Source organism: Rattus rattus, chromosome 17 (genome assembly GCF_011064425.1).
Source record: "Rattus rattus isolate New Zealand chromosome 17, Rrattus_CSIRO_v1, whole genome shotgun sequence".
Taxonomy (NCBI): Eukaryota; Metazoa; Chordata; class Mammalia; order Rodentia; family Muridae; genus Rattus; species Rattus rattus.
The window spans coordinates 21,711,522-21,723,981 of NC_046170.1; the positions used below are offsets into that span (position 1 = coordinate 21,711,522).

At 44.1% G+C, this 12,460-nt stretch overlaps 1 protein-coding gene across 1 annotated transcript in view; it reads right to left on the bottom strand.

The window, feature by feature from the left end:
* Positions 1–4,178: 4,178 nt before the first annotated feature.
* Ttc29 (tetratricopeptide repeat domain 29) overlaps positions 4,179–12,460 on the bottom strand; it is a 199,983-nt gene continuing 191,701 nt past the window's right edge. The window contains exons 12-13 of the mRNA XM_032887870.1: positions 4,957–5,023; positions 4,179–4,435 (exon numbers count right to left, since the gene is read on the bottom strand). Coding sequence (XP_032743761.1) covers positions 4,417–4,435; positions 4,957–5,023 — 86 coding nt within the window. The 3' untranslated portion in view covers positions 4,179–4,416. The remainder of the gene's footprint in view (positions 4,436–4,956; positions 5,024–12,460) is intronic.

Sequence of the window (12,460 nt, forward strand, 5' to 3'; positions counted from 1 at the left end):
TTCTACAGTACTCAAACATCTTGCTGGCCCTAAGAATCCTTTTGTCCCCTTAATATGTGTAAACATTTGTAAATAATCACAAGCACAACGCTGTATTCGGTCTCCATGTGGCCGAGCTGAACCTACCCTGCAGTCACACACTCATTTTCGTTTTATTTAGAGTCAGGTTTACTGATGTGTAATTTGCACTGTAGAAGACACCCTCCTCCATCTGTGTACAATCTGATTAGACTTGACAAATGTTCAGCCCTCGCAGCCACCATCCGCCCGTCCTGTTTTCTACCCTCTGCTGGCTACGGATCTCGTGGTTTTTTTGTCCCATTGTTTGTCCTTCCTAGAAGGCTTTAGAAGTAAGCACTTTGGTGGCTGGTTTCTCGTGCATAGTGTGGAGCTTTTGGGGGTCATCCTGGTTTGTTCACACATGGCTTCTTCCATTTTCACCATGGTTTTAGTTTAGTTTTGTTTTATGAATGTCCACCAATCTGATTACTCATTCAGTGTCACGGACAGCTAGTGCCAGCTTTTAGTTATTATGAGTAAAACACTACAAACGCTCACATAGAGGTCTTGATTGTAGGCGCGTGTTTTCATTCCTTCTGTGGAAACATCTCAGGTGGGGCTTGCTGGGCCACAGATGCGTGCTTAGGTTGTAGGGAACCACTGAAGAGTTTTCAAGAGAACGTGTCATTCTGCTTTCAGACCCACCACTTTCTGAGCCGTCCAGTCTGCACCAGTCCTTGTCAGCACTTGCTGTCGTTAACTCTTTGTTTAGCTATTTTAACAGACCTGGAGTGACATCTCGCTGTGGTCTGGATGCGCAGTTTCCTAGTGACTAAAAATGATGCTGCAGAGGTCTTCACAGGCTTAGTCACCACAGAGGTATGCTCTGTGGGGAAATGGTACTCAAAGTTTTCCCTTATCTGTTACGTTATGTCTTTTCTTATTATTGGATTATAAAAGGTCAATTCTAGTCCTTTATCCAATGGGTGTTACAAATAACTTTATTTTTATCAATGTGGGTTATGCCTTTTTCTTCATTTTTTTATTTTATCTTTCCTGTGTTGTTTCTCTTTTCCTTTCTCTCTTTTCCTTCCTTCCTCTCACTTCCCCTCCCCTCCCTTTTCCTACCTTCTTTCCCCTTCTTTTGCCTCCCTCTCTCCTTCCTTCTCCCACTTCTCTTTTTCTCTCTTTCCTCCCTCAAATCTTTGTTTTAATTCGTTTGAATGTATAGATGTGGATTTTTGGATCATATGACAATCACTCATGCATGCACACATGCACATAGACATACACAAACACACACAGACACACACACATACACACACACACACACACACACACACACACACACACACACACACACACGACACACACACACACACACACAGACACACACACACACACACACACACACACACCTGCACACACTGACACATGGCACTGTCCCATGTCACCACACACACACACACACACACACACACACACACACACACACACACACAGACACACAGACACATGCACACACACACGCACACACACACACAGAGACACACACACACACACAGACACATGCACACACACACACACACACACACACACACACACACACACACACACACCTGCCACACTGCTTCCCCCCGATGGCTCTGTCCCATGTCACCAGCCACACACAGGTGGCTGACTTGGCTCCTGTTTCCTGTGTGTTTTCTCAACTCTATTTTCGTTCTTCTTTGAGTCAGGTCTATGCATTGTCTGCTTCCTATTAGATTGTATCTCTTATCTTTTATTTAACTTTATTAAATTGTAATTACTGTAAAATATGTTTTTGTAACACAATCCTTTTGCTGTTGTTACCTTTTCTCCCACTCTGTTGATTGTCTTTTAATTTTATTTTATAAAGTTATTTGTTTATGTCTTTAAAACAGGGTCTCACACTTGTAGACCAGGCTGGCCAATGTAGAGCAGGTTGACCTTGAACTCTTAGTTGTCTTCTTGCCTCTGCTCCTTGAAAGTTGGGACAGCAGCTGAGAGTCACCAAGGTGTTTTTTAGTGACCTTTTCTTTTTTTTTTTTTTTTTTTTTTAAGATTTATTTATTATATATGAGTACACTATCACTGTCCTCAGACACACCAGAAGAGGGCATCAGATCTCATTACAGATGGTTGTGAGCCACCATGTGGTTGCTGGGAATTGAACTCAGGACCTCAGGAAGAGCAGTCGGTGCTCTTAACCACTGAGCCATCTCTCCAGCCCCTTAGTGACCTTTTCTAATTAGTCACATTTGTAATAGTAGTTATTCCCATGCCTGGCCTTAGCTTTATTATGTTTTAGAAAGATCTTCCGTGCCAGGGCTCACAGAGACTGAACTGACAATCAGGGAGCCTGCGTGGGTCTGACTAGGACCTCTGCACATGTTACCGCTGTGTAGCTTCATCTTCTTGCATGACTCCTAACAGTGGGAGCAAGGGCTGTCTCTGACTCTTTGCCTGGTTTTGGGACCCTTTTCTTCTACTGGGTTGACTCATCCGGCTTCATGAGGGGAGGTGCCTAGTCTTATTGCAAGAGGATGCTTGATACCCCTGGGAGACCTGTTCTTTTATGGAGGGAAAAGGAGAACGACTGAAGAGGAGTGGCCGGGCGTGGGGGAGGACCGGAGGAGAAGAGGGAGGGGAATGTAATGTATGAGAGAATAAATATGAAAATTAAAACAGAAAGGTGTTTCTCAATCTGTGACTAGAAGGGTGATCTCTCTGTTCAGTTGTTAGTCTATAGTTCTTTTTCTCTTTCTTGAATATTTTCTTTTTAAGCTTTATTTACTTTATTTATGTGAGTACACTATAGCTGACTTCAGACACACCAGAAGAGGGCATCAGATCCCATTAGAGATGGTTGTGAGCCACCATGTGGTTGCTGGGAATTGAATTCGGCCCCTCTGGAGGAGCAGCCAATGCTCTTAACTGCTGAGCCATCTCTCCAGCCCTGTCTAGAGTTCTTATGCAGATAAGAAGATCCACTTATGCAGTTTCAGAGCATCCACTAACAAGTCGGCCATCTTTTATTTTATTTTTTCAGACAGGCTTTTACTATGTAGCCCTCCCTGGAACTCTTTGTGATGTATGTCTTCTTAGATCTGGAACTCACAGAGATTCTCCTGCTTCCCCTTCCTGAACGCTGGGATTAAAGGCACAGACCACCAGTCACTTTCAGCTTACCATCATTTCAAAGTGCCTGCTTTATTACACGTTAAACATTTTAATATAAATTGAGTTTTCTTCCCCTGGCTCACCAGTTTGTCAATTTCTGGACAGCATCCATTTTAATAGGAACAAATAGGACATTTTTGGAAAATGCCGACCCGATTTCTCAGGGAAGCTCTAATGTCTGTGATGGCTAAGTTCTCAACACCTCTGCCCTTCTCCAGGTCTCATCTTAGTATCCTGTAGTTCCCATCCGCTGAAGGCAGACATCTGGGGCAGACTCAGAGAGGGAATTACATTAGATTCTGTTTTTAGGGTGAGAACCAGAAGACACAAGAGACTGGGATGTTGTGGAAATTGGCTCACATCCCAGGAGAACCCACTCCCCTAATACACCATAACTAAGTGTTTTAGTGTGGGCACAGACTCATCTGTATCACAGTGCTGCTGAATCGACCCCCTCCTGGGCTGATCACAGCACCTTTGACACCTGAACGCTCTCGCTGCATTGTTCCAGGATTAGCCTCTCTCTGCAACTGCAAAACGGAAGGAAAATGCCCTGACCTCCTTGAAAGGGAATAAGGTCTTTATTCTTGGTAATGCACTACCTTTATGGATTCACCTGAGGGCCTCCATAAGCTCCAGAGGCAACCCTCTCAGCTTCAGTCTTTCAGTTGCGAGAGCACACCAGCAAAGGTCCCTGAGACCGATGGATTTTCCACTGTCTCAGTGCACATGGGTATATCAGGCTGTGTTCTGTCAGCCAAGCACGTCATGAATTTAAGTTTCCTCACATAAAGCAAATGGAGCAGCACTTAGCAATCCAAGCCCAGACTGCTCGTGGCCCTTGGTGTATGCTGAGGTTTCCTTGGGATTTTAGCAGATTATCGTGTATGTATTCAGCGTGAAAGATTTCTTTAACTCGTAAATATCTTGCAATCAAAAACAACTTAGATTAAAACTCCTGGAGTTCTTGAGTGAAGTGTATGAGGAGACATTCTAGAGTTTATTTTATGAGTAACTGTTGATCGTTCTAATCATTTAAGCTGTACTTGATCTTCATAAACTTGCCATAGTCACGGCAGAATAAAATTCAATAAAAGCAACCCTAATCTTTTTTATAACTCCCTATCACTTGTTTCGTGCTCCTATCTAACGAGGTCTAAGGCTATAGCTAAGTTTCTTCTTGCTCTGATGTTGAGTCACTGGAGTTTCACATTATTGATTTTCTGGAGATCTGAAATAAAATAAATTGATGACATTGACTTTTGCATTATGATAGAAAGTATAAAACAAGTCGCTGTGAGAGAGATGTTGGCATCCCGTGTACACAAACATTCCTTAAAGATGAAAATCCCTCAAAGTACAAGCTTCAGAGCAAGTCTGTGGTGGCTCAGGAGCGGTGTTTCCGCCTTAGTTTAGCAAGCACTAGGTCTTGTGCTATTGTTCCTAGGAACAGACTGTGTTTGGCGGGGACAGGTGGCTCAGCAGTTGAGAACATTGGCTGCTCTTATAGAGGACCTAGGCTTGGTTCCGAGCACCCACATGCTGGCTCCCAATGGCATGCTACTCCAGTTCTAGGGCATAAGATGCCTTTCTCTGGCCTGCTAGGGCATCAGGCATACTCATGGTGAACAAACATACATCCAGACAAAACACTCACATGCAGAAACAAAATCAACCAACCAACCAATGAATCAATCAATAAAAAAGATAATGTTCAGTATCCCACAAAAGTTAAAACTTCATAGAAAGTACCTTGTTGTTTCCTCCTGAGCGTCTGGGAATTGATATATGTTGTCTTCCATGGCTTTTCTAGCCTCCCCTAAAGGAAAAGGAAAACAAATTCAAGCTCTTTCCTGGATGGTTTCTATTTATTGTGAGCTGGTGTTAATCCCTCTGAAGGAGAGTAAATACCACGGACAAGTATTTTGGTCAAATTAGGCTTCATTTTCTCTCAGACAGGGCTATATTCCTAGAGTTGGCTTTGAGAGAAGAGCCCTGAACGCAGGAGAAATGGTATTTTTAATAGCCACAAAATGCAAACCCAGGGATTTCTGAAAGTTTTTGTTATGTAGGACCTTGTCAGAACATCTCAAAATTATGTGGCAGAACCCTGAAGGTAGAGTGCAGGTTACAGAGTGTGGAACGTGCACATTCCAGAAGATGGGTCCAGGTCTGGCAGAACAAGTTTACAGACAATGGAAATGAACTTAGTCTGACCTTGTGACACGATGGCTTCTGAACTTACGATGCAGGCAGGGAGGTCCATCATTGGAAATGCCTTTTCAGTGAACACAATCCTTAGCACTTAAATAATAAGGGTGCACGCATCACTGGAGTGGGTTAGATGGTCCAAAGATGGCCACAGCTGTACCCCATCCCCCAATTCAACAATCCTACAGCATGACCTTAGAAACCCTTCACCAAGAAACACAGTCTCATTCATCCTCTCTTGAAATCAAACTATCCTTCAAATGTATATATATTATATAAAATTATACATATATATGCATAATTTTATGTATGTGAGTACACTGCAGCTGTCTTCAGACACACCAGAAGAGGGCATCAGATCCCATTACAGTTGGTTGTGAGCCACCATGTGGTTGCTGGGAATTGAACTAAGGACCTCTGGAAGAGCAGTCAGTGCTCTTAATCGCTGAGCCATCTCTCCAGCCCTCTTCAGGCTTTAAAAAAACCAAGAGTTTCATTAGAAGTGGCTGTGTGCACAGCTTCTAAGACTAGTTCAGGAGAGGCCTTCAGCTTCAACCTGCCTGTCTTAGAATGCTTCTTTCAGAGAAGGCAAGGTCAGCCTTCCATCCCGAGGCTGCTTTGCAGGGCACGCTGGGTCCAGCAGAGAGTCCCAGATAGGCCCAGCCGCCTTGCTGACTACACAGTTGCAGAGTGTGAGAACCAACCCTTGGTTGACCTTTCAAATTGCCCGGTTTGTCATTCTGTGATACAATAACACTGGATGGGCCACTGTTGTTGCTAAGATGACTTGTTAAAATGATACTCAAACACTGTTAATTTGGGGAGCAATGTAAGTTACTCAAACAATAAAGTCAAATATGGCAAGTCTGCCTGTGTACCAGTCTGCCTAGCTCTGTCGATTGCCTACCTTACTTCCATATCTTTTCCTTCTCTTTTGACTTGAATCCATTGGGACAAACCTAGAAAGATGCTCTATCCTTGTCTGTGACGGTTTTCAGGAGGCTCCCAATTTCTTATATTCTATTTTCGAATATGGGGAATGTGAAGCTTGGCATATTAATAGTACCCCACTTTCTGTCTTCCCCCTGCTTCCTGAAATTCCCTTTGGGTTTTTGAGAGTCCAGAGACCCTTTTCGTCCCCATTCTTGCTGATGGCTTTGGAGATGAATGTGGCCTCCACGGGCCACCTTTCCTTTAGCACACTTATCCTCTCTTATCTTCTTAACCCCTTGTTGACAGCCTGCACAGCCAACCACTCGTGCTTGGCTTTCTCCGTTGATGAGTGGGATGGTTTGTCCTCATGAGTGGGATGGTTTGTCCTCACCGTACTTGTTGATTACTGCACTTTGGGCAGGAACACCTCCATTTCTGATTCCTTGGTTCTATCCTTTACTCGCCGCAGCCATCGCTTCCCCCGGCCATCTGTAGAACTGACCATTACCGGCTCGCTCCAGTCTCAATTTCTGGCATCAGTGACTTAGCTGCCATCTTTATTTTTCTGGATTTTCTTTCTCTAACTTCAGCAATCCTGCTCCACAAGGCTCTGTGGCCCCATCACCTTGTCATTGCTGCTTAGCATTTACCACCTTCTCTCCTCTCTTCCTACAGTTTCTCTCTTCCTCTGAGGCCACTCTTAAATTCTGTACCCCCTTCCTGCTGTATCATGTCATACCTGACACATTGTCACCTCTAGTCAAATCAACTTTCTGTCCGTCCCACTCCATGACTCGCTAGTTCCACACAGCTGGAGCAAACGTACATCCAGGAAGAGAAAGCTCAGGCTGAGTTTGTGGGCACAAACAGAAGGCCCACTACTGCTGTCAGACCTTCCTATTAAACACTCCTGATTCGGATACTCTGTCTCTGTTAGACGGCTCTTTAACTCTCGAATTTTCTCAGCCCTCGAGCTGAATATTCATTCTCGTTCAGTAACTTATTTTCCAATTCCATATTAGAAATGAGTCACACTAGGAAGGACATTCTACAGGTTTTGTTGCCAGAGTGAGCCTCAGACCTGCATGTGCTCAGTGCCTTCTGTTTTCTTCCTGCTACTACAGAGGAACTGCTTGCACTCCTTCTGAGGTTGTATTACTTGACACCTACCCTACATTCCTTCATTCCTTGTCCACACAAAACATGGCTCCCATAATCCCTTCTGCTTCTTACTTAGCAAGTTATTTTTTGTATAAGATCCGATACCCGACACTCCTATGAAAGAATACAGCTTGCCATGGTGGGTGAAGGCACAGAGGGGAAGTGATTTGTAGTCAGGAAGCAGAGTAGAGGAAGTGGGGCTGGACTATAACACCTTAAGGCCCGCCCTTAGTGACTCACTTCACTCAGCAAGGTTCTTCCTCCTAAAGGTTTAATAACCTTCCTCAACGGCACAACCCACCGACAGGCGCAAGTGTGCAAGCCAGAGCCTACCAGGGCCACATCACTCTCAGATCACAGAGCTCTGTTTTCTAATAGGTCTTTTCTATCTGTGGATAAATATGAAACAGAGTTCAGATCTCTAGGTTTCCAGGAACACACACAGACAGGGTTGTGTGGACTGCACCTGGGTCTGGTGTTAGACCCCCAGGTCTGGTGTTAGACCCCCAGGTCTGGTGTTAGACCCCCAGGTCTGGTGTTAGACCCCCAGGTCTGGTGTTAGACCCCAGGTCTGGTGTTAGACCCCCAGGTCTGGTGTTAGACCCTGCAGATTTACTTCTCCTTGCATCTCTACTCTTTCTTGGTCTTTTTATTTATTTTTAAGTGATAGAGCCTTGGCTGTCCTCGAACTGGCCCCTGAGCTCACAGAGATCCACCTGCCTCTGCCTCCGCCTCCGCCTCCCAAGTGCTGGGATTCAAGGTGTGCCACCTTTTCCTTAGCCTGGAACCTGAAATAGTTACTCTATCGCTCAGATCCAGTCATGCAAAGATTAGCAAGACTTTGATGCAATAATTCTTCCCTGGAAGAGGGTGACTTTGTCATCACACAGGACATTTGGAAATGTGTGGAGACGCTTCTCTTGTTATAACTGACAGAAGGAAGTGCTACTGGAGTTTAGCAAGTAGAGGAACTGATGTGCTTTCCTCAGGATCCAGTGACGCACGGGGCAGGCAAGACCTACCTCTTCCCCATAGATAACCCTTTCTGAAGAATGATACCCAGACTCAAATAGTATGTAAACGCAAAGAGTGTTTTATTCTGCACAAATCCAGCACGCTGGGGTCTCCTATTATCAAGACAGACAGACATCCAAGTGAGCTTGCAGGCCTGATTTAAAGCTCATTAGGGAATTTCAAAATAGGTGACCTTTATCTGTTGGGTCTATCTCTGACATTCTGTCACCAGGGTGTGGGGCCTGGAAACTTGCTGAGGGGGTCTGAAAACTGTTGGCTAAGGAAGTAGCTGAGGAAGTCTGGAGACTGCTGCTGACCCATTGTCCTTGTCTCAGGCCAGGTGGCGGGCAGCCTCTGAGGCCTGAACTTGCCTGGAATTGCCCAGTTTTTGAAAACAGAGATTTAGGTCTAGTCTCCAATTTGAAGCCTGTCATGGAATCAACCTAGCCTCCTCACAATAATATAAGGCTGAGAAACCCTGTCCCAACCCTTATGCTCGTGGGAACATAAGGTTAAAAACCAACATCTCCGTGTGCCCATGTGTTTTTGTCCTGTGTTAACAATGCTCATGTAGAATGCTCACTGCAGGACTGGGGGACAAGGAATGCCCATAATCTTAAGCTACTGTACTTTTAGGCTCCCTCTAGTAGGAGCACAGCCTTTCTCATAACTAATATGCCCTGCTCTTCTCTTTGAGGCTGTGTTTCACTGTGTACCCCTGGCTGGTCTTGAACTTTCCTATGAAGACTAGGCTGGGCTTAAACTCAGAGATCTACCTGCCTTGGTCTCATAAGGCTGGGATTAAAGGTGTGACCACTGCTCCTCGATGCTTTATTTTAGATAAGAGCCTCCTTTGGCTTTACAGTTGAATGCTTTCCTTGCTCCACGACATATGGAAACACCCAAGCATCCTTAGGCCTATCTCAAGCTAAGTTTAATTTTCTAAGATAGGGTTTCAAGCAAGGCAAGCTCCACAGGATTGGGGTCTCAGGGCTCCATCACTCCCAAAGCTCTCATTTCAGTCCTAATCCAGGATGATGCTCAACCCTGCTATGTGGCCAACTCTTCAACTTCTGATCCTCCTGCTTTGACTTCCCAAGTGCTGCTGGGATTATAGGTATGAACCCCCACAATGGATGGGTTCATACGGGGCTGGATTGAACCCAGGACTTTGTGCACTCTAGGGAAGCACTCCAGCAACTGAGTTACATCTCCAGCCTAGGTCTTGGATTCAGCATTCCTTTAGTGTGGTGAATGCAATGGTGCTGGGGGCTGCAGAAGCCTTCCTTGGAGTGGTCCAGTTTGTTTTCAGTCATGTGGTATCCACTTCCCAGATGCTGAAGGAAGATGATGTTCACTCTGGGATACTGTCCATGAAGGTTCTCTGAGAAGAATAGTTACACACGTTGCTACTGATATTCTCCTCCACTCGGCTATTGCTACTAGTGGAGCACAAAGGCGTTCCATGCTGTCTGTGTTAGGAAGTCTTGGCAATGGCTAATTCACATATGGAACACACTTATCCCTCAGGTTTTCTGATCATCTTTTCACATGGACCAAGGTGAGCACCATAGGACTGAGGATTCCATCGATGCTGAAACACTCTGCTTCAGGCCTAGGCCAGGTTTTGGGCTGTGAGTCTGACTCAGGGAGTGACTCAAAATGTTTGACCTGTAGGGCTTCGGAGATAGAAGATTGAACCAATCATTGACAAGAGGCTCCCGGAAAGCAATAGAAAGTGCAGTGGTGATATTTGTCCCTGTCTTGTTCCATTTCTGGGGAAACGAGCAATTCTCTTTTGCTAACAGTGTGGTGGATTCTCTCAAGCAGGCAATGGGGAACATGTATAAGTCATTATAACATCTTCTGCTGTATTCTGTGACAGAACAAGCCAAACAGTGTTGAATTGCAGGCATCTTGCTGTTTTGTCCCTTTGTTTGAAGGCAGTGGTGTATAACCCGCATGCTATGCAGGGTTGGGTATATATGAGACCTTGAAGACCTGCTCTGTGGATAGGTTTGGACTGAAATGGAACGGACACTCCCTGGCAGTTTGGTGACTAGATAGGTAGATTAATTTTTAAAATTTTGTCATGCAAAACATTTTTAGTGGCCATATTCTAGAAAAGGGTAAATCATAACTCACACGTAAAGGTTGTGTCAGGGTTTATAGACTAGACCCCTGATAATAGATTCAACCTTTCCACAACAAATCAAACGTATTGTTGTATGCTCACATGAATATACAGTAGTCATTACCTTAAATTTAAAACTCACTGTAGGCAGCAAACCCAGACAGCAGGATGTGAAGGCTGCATTGTATCAGTGTGGTCTGCAGAGAATTTCTTTGTGCGGGTTTTGCCGGGTTGAAATATATGCTGCAGTTCAGAGCTAAAGGGATTACTTTTGAATAGTCATTGCTGGGGTTGATTACATTCGTCGATCATATTTAGCTGGACCCTGCAGGCTATTATTCCATTAGCTGGGCTGGCCCTGCCATTGTCAAAAAGTTGATCACCTAATGTTAAAAGACCATGCTTTCTGTTGACCTTATCCAAATGCTTCACCAAAAGGTTTTGTTAAAGGAGACTTAGATTATGTGTTATGGGGCAGATTAAGGACTGTGTATAAAAATGCCCGTCTCATTGCTGAAGATTTTTTTTTTTGTCTTTCAGCACATTTTAAAAGGAGTCCTTTTCTTTCCCAGCATGCACTTACCTCACACAAAATTAACACAGTAAAAGGAAGCTAGTTCGTCAGTGGCAACAGTGAATCCACAATGCCATGAGGTCAACATGATTTCGCAAGATAGTTTCCCTGGAGATCTGACTTGCCTTGTATTTTGAGAAATATATGTAGGAATTGAAAATTTGCCTCTCATATTTGGTAACCAGAAAAGAACTTGAAAAAATATATAGACTTCTATCTGTTTATTCCTTCTTTAATGGATGTATATCTTCAGTTATTTAATTACCACAGTTAAATGATTTTAATGAAATAAATATATATTTTATTAAATTAGAATCCCATCATCAGTATAAGGCACATTTTGGTAAGCTCAACTTTTAGTGTATTTTATTATGAATTATCCACTAGTAAGTAACAAAACATAAATATATCTTTAGAAAAATATTGAGAAGTACAGTTTTAGTATTTAAAATAAATAAGTATAATTTTTCATTTGGATCATATAAAAGCTGATTCCTAGGAAGAGAGATAGCTAGGAAAGCATCACATGAACAACTAGGCCTTGAACTGTGATCTCGGAACTGGTGCTGGCTTGGCACACTCTGCAGGCGCTCTCTGGCATGGTGTCCCTTGTCACTGACGGTGTGTGAAATGGCTGCTCAGCGATACAGGCTTGGCCCCTTGTTTTTGTTTTGTTTTGTTTTTTGCCTCTAACTTGACTTTCACAGTAGAGAAATGGCAGTCAGTCAGAAAGGAAGAGATGGCATGTCCAGTTGGAATTCTGACAACTGTTTAATAAAGTGTTATTGAGAGATAAAGGCAAGATCCAGGATCTACCAAAGGATATCAAGGGCCCTATGTATAATGCAGAGAAAGATACAACCTTATTATCACCCCTAGGGCTGACCGGTAAAAGGAGAGGTTGAGAGACAGAGATTTAGAAAAAGGATCACCTGAGAGAATGCAGAAGGAGGAGTTAGAAATGAGCACGAGTGGAGCCTGGGCTAACAGCGGTCAATCGCCCTCTCTCCTGAGTCCCTCCTGAAAACACATCAAGGCAAATGTAAGCTCAACCATGTTTGAAGACAATGATTATCAAGAACAAACCGATGATCACTGATCGGCAGAACGCAGGCCGTGGGACCCTCAGTGGCTCAGGCTCTCTCTGAATTCTCAGACTTCAGGGTGAGTGAAGGAAAATCCAGGAGCCCAGCCCAGCTCCTAAGCTAAAGAGACATGTGGTCTTGAGG